Source organism: Vespa mandarinia, chromosome 20 (assembly GCF_050613455.1).
Source record: "Vespa mandarinia isolate Hongniang chromosome 20, ASM5061345v1, whole genome shotgun sequence".
In the NCBI taxonomy this organism is placed as follows: Eukaryota; Metazoa; Arthropoda; class Insecta; order Hymenoptera; family Vespidae; genus Vespa; species Vespa mandarinia.
Genome location: NC_140829.1, coordinates 3,415,001 through 3,432,500, shown reverse-complemented (window position 1 = coordinate 3,432,500; position 17,500 = coordinate 3,415,001). Strand labels below are relative to the sequence as shown.

At 32.3% G+C, this 17,500-nt stretch overlaps 2 protein-coding genes across 9 annotated transcripts in view; one reads left to right on the top strand and one right to left on the bottom strand.

The window, feature by feature from the left end:
* Window positions 1-17,500, bottom strand: part of qin (tudor domain-containing protein qin) — a 208,213-nt gene that overhangs the window by 134,869 nt on the left and 55,844 nt on the right. The window lies entirely within an intron of this gene.
* The window catches only part of LOC118450603 (uncharacterized), a 64,591-nt gene continuing 53,328 nt past the window's right edge, over window positions 6,238-17,500 (top strand). Inside the window, exons 1-2 of one of the 2 annotated variants that reach the window (XM_085663106.1) lie at window positions 6,238-6,839; window positions 7,425-7,495. In XM_085663106.1, coding sequence (XP_085519232.1) covers window positions 6,739-6,839; window positions 7,425-7,495 — 172 coding nt within the window. In that variant the 5' untranslated portion in view covers window positions 6,238-6,738. The remainder of the gene's footprint in view (window positions 6,840-7,424; window positions 7,496-17,500) is intronic. The other variant, XM_085663108.1, reaches the window with a different exon arrangement.

The following is a 17,500-nucleotide window of genomic DNA, read 5'->3' as shown; positions in this document are numbered from 1 at the left end:
CATGGTTAGAAAGTAACATGAATAGAAGGAAAAAATTCTTTTCCCATGGCAAAGAAACGATACTATTCGTATTCTCGTACGAATTTTCCTTTAATTCTTATACGTTTCTATCGAAAGAATTCGCGCGACGAGAATTTAACAAAGACGACGAGAATAATATATCTATCTATTTCTTTTTACGTAATATTTTTTTCCCTCTGTCTCTCTCTCTCTCTCTCTCTCTCTCTCTATCCGTCACTCCCACCACCCATAGCACACCCTCAACTCTCCTCTCCCTCCCGTTCAATCCCAACCCATCTACATAGCACCTCCTAGTGTATCGATATAGAGTATTAATCTTGAGACGACTTGATTCTCTCGAATGCTTTGTACTTTTTCTCTTTCTCTCTCTCTCTCTCTCTCTCTCTCTCTCTCTCTCTCTCTCTCTCTCAGCTCACCCACCCTTCTCATCCTACCACCTTCCGTTCTATTATCACCTCTACATCATCATCTTGACGAGATTATTCGATTTTTCCTTAAAGAACGACGACGAGGTAAAAGGAGAAGTATGAGAAGATGGAGAAGGAGGAGAAGTATTTCCTCGTTAATCGTCAAACTTTGCTGCGATAGGGGGAAAAAAAATAAAAAAAAAAAAAAAAAAAAAAAATGAAAAAATAAAGAAAAATAAACAAATAAACGATGTTTATTATCAAATTGAATTGGACGAGCAGCGTGAAAAAGGATACTCGGAATACTATCGTTAACGTTAGTATTTTCACACTCATTCTCGATTAAAAAAAAAAAGAAAAAAGAAAAAAAAAAGAAGAAAAAATACTTCTCCATTCGATTAATCTCAAAATTCGTCTCTCTCTCTCTCTCTCTCTCTCTCTCTCTCTCTCTCTCTCTCTCTCTCTTTGGCATTGTATATTCTTTCCTCCATTCTATTCACTCCTATCGATCCCCTCCTCTCCACCCTCTATTTCATCTCTATATATACATATGTATATATATATATGTGTGTATGTGTGTGTGTGTGTGTTCGTAAATTAAAAGCTAGGAACTTTAAATTAATTCTACAGGCATTTAAACGCTTTCACATTTCTAATTGCATTCGTGAATATATAATAGTCGAATAAAAATCAGAGATCATTAATACGAAAAAGATCATGTAACGTGTTAGAGATTGCGTCAAATTTATTTTTTTTTTTTTTTTTTTTTATAAAAGAATCGTCGGAATATCTTATAATCTCTCTCTCTCTCTCTCTCTCTCTCTCTCTCTCTCTCTCTTTCTCTCCCCATCGTTCCTTGGTCCATCTTAATTATCGTCGTCGTCATTTTTATTGTTACTGTTATATAATTTTATTGTCGTCTCTGATATCGTGTCAAAATTACAAATGATTGTTCTTATAAATGCAAAAGGATTTATTACAATGGACGAGGGAGAACGTGTGAAATTGAAAAAATTCAAGAAAGAGACGAACGAACAGACAAGCGGACGTAGATAGAAAAAAAAAAAAAAAACGAAGAGGAGGATGGAGGTGGAATTTTTCTAGGTCTCACAAATTCCAACAATGTGTTCTCTATTCTCAAGGCCAGCCATGAGAGAGAGAGAGAGAGAGAGAGAGAGAGAGAGAGAGAGAGAGAGAGAGGGAGAGAGAGAGAAGAGAGGGGGAGAAGATAATAGAAGAGAAGGAATTCCTAGATGTTTTACGTTCACTTACGAAAAAAAAGAAAAAGAAAAAGAAAAAGAAAAAGAAAAAGAAAAAGAAAAGAAACCAGGTCGATCATTATTCATTTAATAAGATTTCTTCATAAGATCAATCAATTTCATAACAATCAATAATTAAGGACTATCGTTATTGTTATCAACGAGAAAATCGTTCGATCAAAGATAAGAAGAAGAAGAAGAAGAAAAAAAAAAGAAAAGAAAAGAAAAATGTCAATCATATGAATCATTGTATTATCCCTCAATCGATCGTCAATTTAATTATAAAAAAAAAATATAATCGATCAATCTGTTATGTATGGCCTACTTTATGGCAGATGCCGCTTTCTAAAACGGGAATTCAATGCTTCCCGTGAATCTTGAATACTTTTAACGAAACACATATCAATGCATTCATATATATACATAAGTGTCATACATAATATTCATACATGTGCAAGTGTGCGTGTGCGTGCGTGTGTGTGTGTGTGTGTGTGTGTATTCACGTAAGTCTTCGTCGCACTACGTATCGAGTACCGTCGAAAACAATTTTTTTTTACGCTAATAAACACGCGATGCAAAAAAGAAACTTCTGAAAGAAATCTAATAGAAAAAAAAAAAAAGAAAAAGAAAAAAAAAAGAAAAAGAAGAATGAAAAACACCAAAATGACCTGGTGATATGCGGAAAGAACATACGTGTAAAAAAAAAAAAAAAAAAAAAAAGAAAAAACGAAAATACATAGATACGTCAAAATATTTATTAATGATTCACTGACACTTTCTAAATGGCGACAACAACGTAACAAACAAAATGTGTTAAAACCACGGTGTACAAATCGAATCGTTAGTGCGATTAAATGTTCGTATACACGATTGTAGATTATATAAGGAGGCTTTTCCTTTTCTTTTTTTTTTCTTTTTTACTATCAAAGAAAAAAGGAGAAAAAGAAAATAAATAGGCTAATAAAAAAACAAATAAAAAAAAAAATAAAAAAACAAATAAAAAAAATAAAAAAAAAGAAGAAACAACCAACAAAAAAGAACAAATAAAACAATTAAAAAGAAAATGAGAGAGAGAGAGAGAGAGAGAGAGAGAAAGAGTATGTGTGTATGCGTATGTAAACCATACGGTACAGATAAAAAAAAAAATAATAAAAAAATAAAAAAAATATAAAAAAAAAATTAAAAAAAAATAAAAAAAAGAGAGAGAGAAAAAAGATAAAAAAAAAAAGAAAAAAGGACGAAACTTTGTGTAACGCGATAACCGTATTCTCGATTTGGTAGAGGAATTTTGAAACGGGTTTTAAATTTCTATCGTTCGTATAAGAGAACACACACACATATGCATGCATGGTGATTTTTCTCTCCCTCTCTCTCCCTTCCTCCCTCCCACCCTTCCTCTCTCTCTCTCTCTCTCTTATATATATATATATATACAGGAGGACGAAAAATATGTTAAATTCTTGTCTGACGTCGTCCGGACGTTGAGAAGTTAAAAAGTTCTGGTGCAACGAGAAGTAAGATCATATGACAACAACACGTCGTGCATTCGTCCCCTCCACCCCCATCCGCCCGTGGTCGTTCTTTCCTTATTTCTTTATTTTTAGGGTAGGTGATGGTAGTGGTAGTGAGTGGGGGGAGGAGGAAGACGAGGAGGAGGAGGAGGAGGAGGAGGAGGAGGAATGTCTGGGCGAAAAAGAAAGGGAGAAAGGTAGAAGTGGGTACTAGGTCGTAAATGGAAACTTGGAACTTATCCATGAAGTATCGTCGGAGATATATACATATGTCTTCATGTACTTTTACTCCCTCCCTCTCTCCAACCCATCCACACATTCTCTCTCTCTCTCTCTCTCTCTCTCTCTCTCTCTCTCTCTCTCTCTTTCTCTCTCACGGTTCTTCTTTCTCGCACGCGTTCACATGATATTTCGAAATGACAGAGAGACAAAGAGCCACCGAGTACATGCAAACAATGAGACCTGATATCGCTCAGCTGAATTGCGCTCTCCTTTTTTTTATCTCTCTCTCTCTCTCTCTCTCTCTGTCTCTCTCTCTCTCTCTCTGTCTCTTCCTCTCTCTCTAGCTTGTTAGAAACTCTCTATGTTTTCTTGACATGTATTAACCAAAATAAAAAAAAAAAAGCAAATAAATAAATAAAACGTAAGAATAAAATAGAAGTCAATAAAAATGAAGGTAATTCGTTTCATTCATTCATTTATTCATTCATTCATTCATTCATTTATTTATTTTATTTTATTTTGTTTCATTTCACTTTGTATGTCTTCCTTTTAATATAATTTTTTGTATAATAAATTTTTTAATATATTTCAATTAATTAATTGATTAATTAATTTCTTTTAATATAATTTTTTTTTTATAACAAATTTTTTTTTTTTTCTTTAATCTTAATACATTTTGATTTTATAAATTGCATCCTATTAATTTTTCCGTACAAATAAATACATCGAGACTTATATCGCCAATAATAAAACGTACGATAAGAGATTATAGACAAGGGTGGGTGAGTGGGGGAGGGGGATGATAAAAACTTGACGAACGGATAAACTTATGGCATATTAAAAAATTAAATGTAACATAGTACTACGTCGAGTATGGTAATGAACTCTTCCGTGCACGATCTTTTTTACATCCCTCGTGGGGATAATTTCCTTTTTCTTCTTTATCTCTTTCTCTCTCCTTTTCTTTTTTTTTGTTTTTCCTTCCTTTCCTTTTCTTTTTTTTAATTAATCAATTTTGATTAAGAAGAAAAAAAAAAAGGAAAAAATATGCGAAAAACGACAACAACAAAGAAACGAAGAAAAGGGAGAAAAAATTCACAGGCGTTTAAAGTTTAAACAATTAATTAACTTTCGACTGGTATGCACGAACTTGTTGAGGTTTATCAAACCGCAAGGACGTATACTCTTGAGAAAAACATTTTCTATAAACTTTTTCTAAATGAAATTTAAAGACAGCGAAGATACAGTATAAAACACAGTATTGAAAGACGTTAAGTTAAACAATCGAGAGACATTCATTTTCACAAAACAAAACAAAAAAAACAAAAAAAAATCCGGGATTTAAGATCAAATTAATTCAATCTGATCTTATATATATATATATATATATATATATATATATATATATATATACAACGATAATGCCATCTTCTAATTAAATAATACTTTTTTATTGGCTCACTTCTTTTTCATTTTCAATCTAACAACAAAACTATTCTCAATTTGCATTTTATTACGTACAATTTCTTCTACTCTTTCTTCTTCCCCCTTTTACCACCACCAACATCACCACCACCATCACCATCACCATCACCATCCACCCCTCCCTCCCTCCCTTCCTCCTTCTTCTCATTCTGCGTTTCACAATGAAATCAAATTGACTTCGTGGCTTTGTTATGTTTATTTTAAAGGTGAATCTTAACCAATGATACTACGAACGTCGATATAAAGTTTCGTAGTTTAATGTGTTAAGGAGTTTAAGGTCGTAGACGAAAGGTAAGAAAAATAAGAAAATAAAATAAAATAAAAAAAAAAAAAAAAAAAAAAAAAGAATAAAGGAAGACATAACACATTTGCAATTCTTACGTTGTTTGAGAAAGTCATAAAAGGAAAAAAAAAAAAGGAATAAAAATAAAAAAAAAAAAAGAAAAGAAACCCTCCATCTCAAACGAGCGCTACTTTTTTTTTTTTCTTTTTCTCTTTCTCTTTAATTGAAACTTTAGCGACGCAAATTTTACGTAATAAGATAAAAATAAAAGAAATCGTTTCTAGAATCAGCATAAAATGACGATTCGAGAATACATAATTTTTTTAAATTAGAAAGAGAGAGAGAGAGAGAGAGAGAGAGAGAACATCTTAAAAATGCAGAATCATTTAGAATCATTCGTAATCTTTTTTGATCGATAAACTTTTATTATGTATATAAAACTAAAACGATCGATAAAAAAGCGAGGAAAGAAGAAGAGCAAAAAAAAAAAAGAAATAAAGTAGTTTCAAGAATATCAACTTTTACGAAATCATTTTAAGAAATCAAAAAAAAAAAAAAAAAAAAAAACAAAACGTCAAAATGCAGGCCCGTATATATAATTGTTCGGAGCCCTGGATCTTCAAGGATACATAAATACATACACATGCGAATGAGAAAATAATTTCGCGTAATATAATAATATAGAGAAACAGAAAAAGAGAGAGAAAGAGAGAGAGAGAGAGAGAGAGAGAGAGAGAGAGAGAGAGAGAGAGAGAGAGAGAGAGAGAGAGAGCGTGTAATAATCTCTGTAAACTCGATTGAGAAAAAAGAAAAAAAAAAAGAGCAAAGAAGAAGAAGAAGAAGTGGAAGAGAAAGAAGAGGAATGAGGAAGTAAGAATAAAAAAAAAGAAAAAAAAAAAGAAAAAACAGTAAAGAAAAAAAGTAAAGAAAAAAAGAGAAAAGAAAAAGAAAAAGGGGAGAAAAGAGAGGCACCAACAGCACGTGCCATTAGCCTTCTTCTTCGGTTCGCCTCGATCGAATCCGTGTCGCTTTCGCTTGCACGCTCTCTCTCTCTCTCTCTCTCTCTCTCTCTCTTGCTCGGTCGTTAATCAAAGATAGAGAGAGAGAAAGAGAGAGAATATACAAGAGGGGACATACTCAACGAAACCATTCGGAGTTCTCAGATGTAAGATGAGTTTGCGGTATTTGTAAGTGTGTCTTTGGCCGTAGTAAGTTATTGTAACTCTTCCTTTCCACCTCCTTCTCCACCTCCTTCTCCTTCTCCTCCTCCTCCTCCTCCTTCTCTTCTTTCTTCTTCTTGTTCTCACAATCTAAGATGTCTCAAGGAGGAGATGACGTGCGTTCGTTCGTTCGTTTGCTATTTCACGTGGCAGTAACGAGAGTCTTTGAAAAGCGCGAACAGAGAGAGAGAGAGAGAGAGAGAGAGAGAGAGAGAAAAAGAAAAGAGAGAGGAGAAAGAGAAGAGACTACTACTACTACTACTACTACTACTACTATAAGACCTCGACGATGCAAAAGCAAAAGTCGGACTTCGTAGTAGTGTAACTCGTATGATCCGTTCCGCTCTACTCTCGAGAGCGTGGAACCAAACGTGGTATCGGCGTCCGCGCGTTACTCGAAAACCGTCAGTTTCCGCGTGGACTCCGTTACGGTGAGAGTCCTATAATACTTATATTACTCTTTACAATTCGTTTATTATAAACCCGTTTTATTATCCATCTTCTTTTCTCTCTCTCTCTCTCTCTCTCTTTTTCTTTTTCTCCTCTCCTCTCTATCGTGCATCTTTTCGTTGTCTTTTTCTTTTCTCTCCCATTTTATTTTCCCTATTATTTTCTCTCTCCCTCTCTCCCTCTCTCTCTTTCTTTGTTTCTTTTTTTTTTTTTATGTACTCGCTCATATCTATGCCCTCCCCCTTCCCTATCTTTATCAAAGAATTAAGCGTCACTCTCGTATAATTTCTTTCTTTCTTTTTTTTTTTTTCTGTCCACGTGCATTCGTCCAAATATAGGAAATTCGTTTTAAAATAATTTTTCATTTTCCTTATCTCCTATTTTCTTGTTTCTTTTTCCTTTTTTTTTTCTTTTTCTTTTTCTTTTTCTTTTTTTTTTCTCGTTCTTCTCCTCTTCCACCTCTCACGTCTCTTACGTTCAATCCATTCTATTCTCGTTCTGCACGTGTCTCCGCCGTGTATACGTTGAAAAACTCTAAGATTTTCCGATATTAAATTCTGCTAAAGCGGAATGAGCTCCTGGAGGATTTGTACATTGCGCCTGGCGCGATTACTACTGATACTTTGCTGTTTATTAGGTGAGTTTATATATCGTTGAATATATTTACATTGACACGCGACTCAATATTTTTTCTTATTTTCTTTTTTTTGTTTCTTTTTTTTTTTTCTTTTTTTTTCGTTTACGATTTACATGGAAATAATTGAACATTCGTTGAATATAAAGAAATGAAAAATCTCTTATCTCTTTCGAATTAAATAATAACTTTGACGTGCGATCTTTCCAATAATTAATAATAATAATAATAAAAATAACAATAACAATAACAATAATAATAATAATCTTTTATATATATATATATATATATATATATATATATATATATTTGGATATTCGTAGAAAAAAATCTATTATCTCTCGAAGATAATTAATGACTTTGACGTACGATCTTTCCAATAATTAATAACAACGATAACAATAACAATAACAATAACAATAATAATAATAATAATAATAATAATAATAAAAATAATAATAAAACTAATAATTTTTTCCCTCGAAGAATATAATATATTATATATATATATATACTATCTTCGTCATTCGAGGGTGTAAAAATGTTCTAAAAAAAAAAAATTTGATTGGAAAAAATCTACCACCACAATTTCCTATTCTTGAGGACCATCGTCGTCCAACGATGTCGACGACGAGGAGAAAGAGGAAGGATGAGAAGAATGAGAGGAGAAAGAATAAGAGAGGTGTGAGGATGATAAGTGGGGTTGGGGGGGTGGGAGGGGGAGGGTGAAGAATGAACAAGAGGGGAAGAAACACCGCGGGGAAATCAAATGTCCTTCATTTTTATTTGCATAAAATGATGGGGCTAGGCTGGGCTGGATTGGGTTGAATTGGGCTAGGTTGGGGACTGGGCCGGGTCAGAGCCTCCCCCCTTTTCTCTTCAACTCCCCCTTCTATCTCTCTCTCTCTTTCTCTTTTTCTCGAACCCGATCACGTCACGTTCAGATTTTCCGTTTTCGCACGACACCAGAATTCTCTTTCTCTCTCTCTCTCTCTCTCTCGCTCGCGCGCGCGCGCGCTGATTTTCCTCTCGGATTTCATTATGAATCAACTATGACGACTACGCGACGACTACATTCGAGCATTACGTTATTCACGCGAACTCACGAAAACAACGGCGTTCTCGTCTCTCGTCGTTGATGTGTGCCGAACAACATCGTCGAAAAGCGCCAAACGTGCGAATGAATAATAATATCGTTCGGTGTGTTCTTCTTCTCTGTCCTCTCCTCTCCACCCCCCGGCCTCTCTCATCTCGCCAAACCCATCGCCATCACCACCAAACCCCACCGAATCAACCACCTTGCAACTTAATTTTCATCAAAACCACGTTGTTCTCCCACTACAATGACGCTCCCCTAACTCAAACATATTCTTCGAAGATTTCGTATCTATTTTTATTCCTAGTCTCCCTCCCTCCTATCCCCTCCTTCATCCTTTTCTATTTTCTTTTCTTTTTTTTCCTTCTCCCTTCCTCTCCCCCCCTCTCTCTTTTTCTCTTCTTCTCATTCTCTTTTCCATTTTTCGTTATTATACGATGGAGTAAAGAAAATCGAATAAATTTTATTAACCATTCGATATATATACTATCACTCACATCAAAATCACATTCTCGTTCTCGACCAATCTTCCCCACCCCTTTACCTGATCCCAATCAAACATATTTCTCGAAGATTTCGATATTTATTTTGATTCGTGTACCGTTCTTTCCTCTTTTACTTTTATCGTTTTATAATCGCGATTAAAGAAGAAAAAAAAAAAAAAAAAAACCCATTCAACGAATTAAACCGAATAAATACTATTAACGATCCGATATATTAGGCTATATCCATTACCTTGATCTTTTGCCTGTGTATTTCGTAAAATAAGTATTTCGTAAAATTGTATATATTAAATTATAAAATTTTTCAAGGAAATAATGATCGACTTAATATGGCCAAATTTTAAATGATCGTTCATTCCGAATTCATATATATATATATATATATATATATATATATATATTTATATTTATTTTTACATATTTGTACGATATATGTCCACTACAAACGTGAGATAGTATATAATGTACGATATCATAAAAAAAATATTCAAAGGTATGATATACGATATAAATATCATGGTATTTCATACTTTTCCGCGTGCCGTTATGTACGTTCGACAGGGATTAACCAAAACATATATATATATATATATACAGACAAACAAACATAAATAATATACATGCATATACATCGGCATAGCTTTTGCGTTATTTCTAAATGTCGTTCTTCATCGAAATTCTCCCTATCTCCTCTCCACTCCTCATCCCTCCTCAGTCCTCCGTACACGAGACTAAACATTTATCATACGGCGAAAAGTTTCGAAAAATAAAATTCGTACGTGAAATTTCACGAATGCGTTTTACTTTCGTACTTTTTTGTCTATCGTAATAAAACGAGAACGACGACAAAGACGACGACGACGACGACGACAACGACGACAACGACGACGACGACGACGATGACGACGCACGTCGATTTATCGTTCGCGATCGTAAAACGTGAGATCGCGAACGAGAAACAATTCTTAAGCGTGTGACTCCTGAAAATTCATCGAGCAATTATCATTCCTATAACGTATAATATTAAATAAATAATAACATTGACGCGCGTTAAAATCTTGCTATGAGAATTCTATTTTTTACTATTTTTTTTTTTTCTTTTTTAATCAAGCACACATTTATCATACAATATTCGATCTTGATCGCGATATATTATATATATTAAACAATCGATGTTACCATATACCTTCTTTTCTTTTTTTCGTTCAATAAAACAAATCAAAAAAATAAATAAAAAAAATCTAAAAAAAAAAAAAAAAAAAGAGAGGAAAGACAAGAAAACGAAAAAAAGAAAAAAAAAAAAGAGAAAAAATCGCTCGTAATACAATGAAAAGTAAGACGACGACGTATTTGCTTATGAATTATACATCATCTGTTAGCTATCAATTCGAAAGATACCAAAAAAAAAAAAAAAAAAAAAAAAAAAGAAGGATGAAGGAAAAGAAATAAATGAAAAAACGAAGAGTACGAAAAACGAGAAAATAAAATTATCATTATTCTATACGGAGGAGATAGAAAAAAAAACAAAAATAAAACAAGATTGTTAATAATAATAATAATAATAATAATAATAATAATAACAACGTAAGAGAGGAATGATACGAGGAAAAGGAAGGAGAAGAGCGAGAGAGAGATAGAGACAGAGAAAAAGAAAAAGAGATAGATATAGAGTTAGAGAGAGAGAGAGAGAGAGAGAGAGAGAGATAGAGAAAAAAAGAGAAACAGAGATAGAAAAAAATTAAGGAAGGAAATATAAAAGAAGGATGAACGGATATGAGAAGGGAAAGTTAAAAAGGTCTACAGAGGGATGTAGAAGGAGATAGAGAAAAAGAAGTAGGAGAAAGAAGGAAAAGGAGGAGGAGGAGGAGGAGGAGGAGGAGGAGGAAGAGGAGGAGGAGGATCGAAAGACGTTAATAACGTGCCTTTATTATGTACGATAAACTATTAAATTGGTATGCGCGTAAAAAGGGGTCGTAACGAAGGGAAAACCAATTCGAAAAATTACGATCTCCCCACCCTCATATCCTTCACTGCTCCTTCCCACTGTCCTCCCCCTCCTCCCTTCCGCTTTTATCCCATCCCCACCCACTAAGTTTTAAACGAACGCAAGCTTCGTCCTCTTTCCTTTCTCTATATCTCCCTCTCTCTCTCTCTCTCTCTCTCTCTCTCTCTCTCTCTCTCTCTCTCTCTCTCTCTCTCTTCGTCCTCTTTCTCAGCCTCCCCCGTCGTTTTCCACGACCATCGCTTACTCGTCTCCGGGTGCTAACACGCCAGACCATGCCCTCCCTCTCCTCTTTCTCCCCCCTCTCTTCCTCATTCTCCCTCTCTCTCTCTCTCTCTCTCACTCTTATCCTTTCGCGATCGTGAAAGGCAAGGTGGATATGCTCTCGGTTCCCTCCCTCTCTTTTCTCAGTCCTTCCTCTTCTCTCTCTCACTCTCTGTGTCTCTCGAATCTCTATATCTCTATCTCTGTCTCTCTGTCTCTGTCTCTCTCTCTCTCTCTCTTTCTCTCTTTCTCTCTTTCTCTTCGAGTTACGTGCCGTTGTTCGTCCTCTTAGTCGTTTTCCTCTTTACAACGAATCAGTTTCTGCCGACTGGGCGATCGTAAAACCTAACGACGTTAATTCCAAACTTATACTGCCTCGAAACAAGTACCCTCTCTTTCGGCCATACGCCTCGGATAAGAGAGATCGGGAGGGTGGAGAAAAGAGGGGAGGGTGGAGAAAAGACGGGTGGAGAAGTGAAGAGAGGAGAGGAAAAGAGAAGAGAAGAGGGGGGAAAGAGGGAAGGAGGGTCGAAAGGATTCCTTTACGATACGGGAAGATCTATCTCTATCACTATCTCTATCTCTCTCTCTCTCTCTCTCTCCGTTAGGATGGATTTCAACGATTTAGCAGGAACCTCCGCCTGAAATCATTTCTCTACTTCCTCCTCTTCCCCCCCACCTTTTCCTTCTTCTCTCTCTCTCTCTGTCTCTCTCTCTCTCTCTCTCTCTCTCTCTCTCTCTCTCTTTCGTCCGTTCGTTTAGAAAAATTATTCCCAATATAAATATGAATTTATAATATTTAGAAAATCTTTATATCCTAATATAGATATTTATAACGTATTCTGATAAGATCCTAATAACGTCTTAGTAACGTCAATTATCAAGTTATATAGTTCTAATTTGCTACGAGAAAATATTATAAATCGAAAGTATACATATAAATATATATATATATATATATATATATATATATATATATATATAATGCATATGACGATGAGAAAGGAAAATACACGATATATATATATATATGTGTGTGTATGTATGTATGTATGTATATGCATATATAAGAAACGTGCCACGAGCGAAAGTTAACGCATACCTCATCAGTGCATGCGATCCTAAATACGTAACGTGCATTGTATAAAAACAAAATGAAAAAACTAACAAAAAACAACGAAAAGAAAAAGAAAAAGAAAAGAAAAGAGAGTAGAAAATATTTTATAACGTGGCATTAACTTTTCACTTTTACGTTTAATCCTATGATGATCGTTTTGTATCTCGATAATGTTTTTTCGATACTGAGATATATATGATCGTTGATAAAACTCGTGAAACTCGATCGATCGATCGATCGATCTTTTCTAATTTCTTTTTCTTTCTTATTTTCTTCTACTTTTTCCATTCTTTCACTCTATCTCGCTCTATCCTTTCGAAAAACGTTAATCAAATTATTACCTCATTATGATCGAATTCAAATAACGAAAAAAAAGAAAAGAAAAAAGAAAAAAAAAAAAAAAGAAAGAGAGAAGAAGGAGAAAAAGAAAAAAGGAACAAGAAAAATTCGTAGAGAGAAGATATAAAATGAAATGAAAATTTTCATTATTGTTTTGGACTTTTAAAACGACAAAAAAAAAAAAAAAAAAAAAGAAAGAAAAAAAAGAAAGAAATATTTTAAATATTTCAATATACAATATTTGATGCATTTTAGATTCAGAAATCGAAAGAAAATTATTTGCAATTAGAAACTGACTATGTGCCAATAATTATCCATTAATCTATCCATCTCATCCATCCATCCATCCATCCATCCATCTATCTATCTATCTATCTATCTATCTATTTATCTTTTTCAAGAAGACACACCTAAATGCACACGGAAATGCACACCGGTGTACTCGGTTGGCTTTCGATAATGTTCTCGAAGCTACTTCGATTTTACCAACATACACTGATTGGCCCCTTCTGTACGTGGCTTAATCTAATTACCTATCTATCGGTCGTTCTTCGAGCAAACCTGTAATTTCGTTTCGTAGCGGTTAACATATAGCATAAGGGCCCTTTAACAGTCTCTCTTCTCATTCCATTTACGATAAAAAAAAAAAACATTGAAAATATCCACGAAGAAAATATCACTCAATGACACTTTTATTAAATCAATTATATAATAAATCCAATCTCTCTCTCTATATATATATATCATTTATTTCTTTAAAGATTTAACGAGTCTAATTTAAAAGTAAATATCTATTAAAATATATCATATAAACGTTTACGTTTACGATTAACTTTAGATACGTTTCATTGTTTGATGATTGTTTAAAAATGACGAGAGAAAAAGAAGAAGAAGAAGAAGAAGACGAAGGAAAAAGAAAAATTATAATTAAAAACAATAATGAGATAACAATTTCATTAATCTCCCATTAATATCTTTATACGTATTTAGTCACGAGTAATAAATGAAATCAATTAAATCAATTAAATAAATAAATATAGAAAGATAGAAAGATAGAAAATAAGAAAGAAAACAAGGGCACTAAATAAATATAATTTCACAAATTAATGATATTCGTGAACTTTTACAACTCTTATGAAACAAGCTATTCATCCTACAACAACCCCTATAATTTCTATCAGCCACGCACATACGACTTGCCGAACATACTCCCAAAGAGATTTCCATATCTCGAGAAATTATATCTCCAATAGTTAGATAGATAGATAGATAGATAGATAGATAGATAGATAGATAGATAGATAGATAAATAGATAGGTAGGTAGATATAGGTAGATAGGTAGATACATACATACGTACATATCTAAACATTTACATATATATCATACATATCTATAGTGCATAGATATACCTTGCATATACCTACATAGATAAGTATATATATATATATATATATATATATATATATATATATATGTATAGACACTATAGAAAGCAACGTGATACAACAGCTGATCATCATAAAAATTTATATTTCGATCGTTCGCGCGAACATAAATTGTATTATCAATATATACATATATACCTACATACATACATACATACATACATATATATATATATATATATATATACATATGTATATTCTTGAAAATTTTCTTCTTCTATGGGAAAGAAAAGAAAAGAAAAGAAAAGAAAAAAAAAAGAGAGAAAGAAAAACCTATCTTGGCCTCTCTTCAACTCCCCCCTTCTCTCTCTCTCTCTCTCTCTCTCTCTCTCTCTCTCTCTCTCTCTCTCTCTCTCTCTCTCTCTCTCTCTCTCTCTCTCTCTCTCTCTCTCTCTCTCTCTCTCTCTCTTTCTCTCTTATATATATATATATATATTTTTTTTTTCTTCGATAACGAAACAAGTGGTAGCTTAAGAAAAATAGGAAAAGAAGTTACGAATGAAGGAGACAGAAAGAGAGTAGGACGTGCCACAGTGGAAAAATGCTTGGCAATAAAGCATATACTTTTTCGCCTTGTATTTTCTACCACTCGACGTTCTTGGACATACAATACATATATGCGCGTACACAAACGCACACACACACGCACACGCACACGCACACATACGCATAAACGCACGTAAACATACGAACATACTATCCAGATAATAAATTACTTCGAAATCGAGGAAACTACGGGAACCAGTAGTAGGAACGTTATTGCTGTTTCGAAGTGCTCTCGTGTAATGAACTTTTGCACGGTTTGCTATGTCAGGATATCTTATATCTTATATCTTTCTTTTTTTCTTTTTTTTTTTCCTTTTGTTTTCTTTATTTTATTTTATTTTATTTTATTTTTCTTTTTATTTTTTTCTTTTTAATTTTTCTCTATCACACTCCTACTCGTAACGTATCTCGATAAAGTATTAAAGGACATTTAAACCGCTTTAAAAAAACAAAAAAAATAATAATAATAATAATAATAATAATAATAATAATTCGTCATTAAAAATGAAGACTACTTTTATCGCTTGGTAATTAATTTGAAAAAAAAAAAAAAAAAAAAAAAAAGAAAAAAAAAAATCCTTTAAGAATAACTTCTTCGACAATTTGGTCTATCATTTTTAAATTGATTTTAATTATAGGCTAAAGCCTTAACTATCTATTATACTTAATAGTTTAAAATTATTATTTCAAATTGATTAAATTGCATTATTCTCGCTTATTTATTTTCTATAGAAAACACTAGACGAATACGTCAGATGTTATTTTTAACTATTATATTTTTATAATACACAAATGAACGAACGTACGAACACGTAACCTTTCTCTTGACCTCGCTCTTCTATTATACTCCTCCGTACATATATATATATATATATATATATATATATACTTCCTATCTTTATTTTATCTGTTCATCGAACCTTATTAATTTCATCTCTCTCTCTCTCTCTCTCTCTCTCTCTCTCTCTCTCTCTCTATCTCTCTCTCTCTAACTCTAACTCTCTCTATCTCTCTCTAATTCGCTTTTAACTTATTGCTTTTCTTAACTTAATCGTCAATCTATCTTTCCACTCGAGAGCACTTAATCGTTAATATTATTATTATATTTTATCGTAAAATTATTCACGTTGTTATTATTATTATTATTATTATTATTATTATTATTATTATTATTATTATTATTATTATTATTATTATTATTATTATTATTATTATTATTATTATTATTATTATTATTATTATTATTATTATTATTATTATTATTATTATTATTATTATTATTATTATTATTATTATTATTATTATTATTATTATTATTATTATTATTATTATTATTATTATTATTATTATTATTATTGTTGTTGTTGTTGTTGTTGTTGTTGTTGTTGTTATTTTTGTTACGGATTATTAACATCCAAAATTATTTTTTTATACGAGAATAAAGAAAAAGGATACATTTAATCGGTCACTTTTCTTATCAGATTCAACTTTAAATATCTCGAATACTTTTGCAACAAGTTCAAGGTTTCGCTAGAAGATTATTTCAAAGATAAATCAATAATATCCATTGGTTTTTTCTTTTTCTTCTTCTTTTTCTTTATTTTTATTTTTATTCTTCAAAGAGGAGACAGAATGGAATGAGAGTTAATGATAAGAAGAAAGAAGAACGAAGATGAAGGATATCTCGGGGATTATGGGAATGAGGGGGAAAAAAGAAAAAAAAAAGAAATATGCCAAGTTATATTAAAATGTATCGAGAGTATCGTTCATAGTAATTTTTTTTTCTTCCTTTTTTTTTTCTTTTTTCCCCCATTTAAGATCGTACATTAATATATATACACCATACATATATATATATATATATACCATATACGAGAATTATTATATATAGGGGTTTTTAAATGACAAATTAAAACCAGAACGATTGTTGTATATATATATATATATATATATATATATACATATATATATATATACATATATATATATATACATATATATATATACATATATATATATATACATATATATATATACATATATATATATATGTATATGTGTGTATGTATGTAAGTATATATATATGTATATATAAAATTCCCTTTTACGAATCTAATTTATCTTTTCCCCCTCTGGAGAGAAAGTCTGATACGAGTTTAAATCTCTCCTCTTTCTTTCTCTCTCTCTCTCTCTTAGTCTCTCTCGCATAAGAAGAGAAAATTTCTTATGGGGAAAAATGAAAAAAAGAACAATGGGAAAAGAAAAATTAGTAACGAGAGATAGAAATGAAGATATAGAAAAATGGATATTTGTATGGTAATAATAAAATGTATAACAAACTATTAACAAGCACAAGTAAAGGTATGGATACGTAGATAAATAAATAAATAAATAAATAAATAAATAAATGAATGGATGGATGGATGGATGGATGGATGGATGAATGGAGAGATGTTAAAATCGTCGGGAGATGATTCGAAATGTCAGTATTTCCGATGATTCTGTCAGTCATTGTACGATGAAAGGATTAAACTAGTTTCGTTAACTGCATATGATTCAGCATTAAATCAGCCTGACCCTGCAGGGACGTTCAACTAATTAGATATAACACATGAACACATTTCGGGAGATAATAACGTTAACGCTTTTCCAATGAGGCTGATAGTTTAAGAGGGTTTAAGATAGATAGAAAAA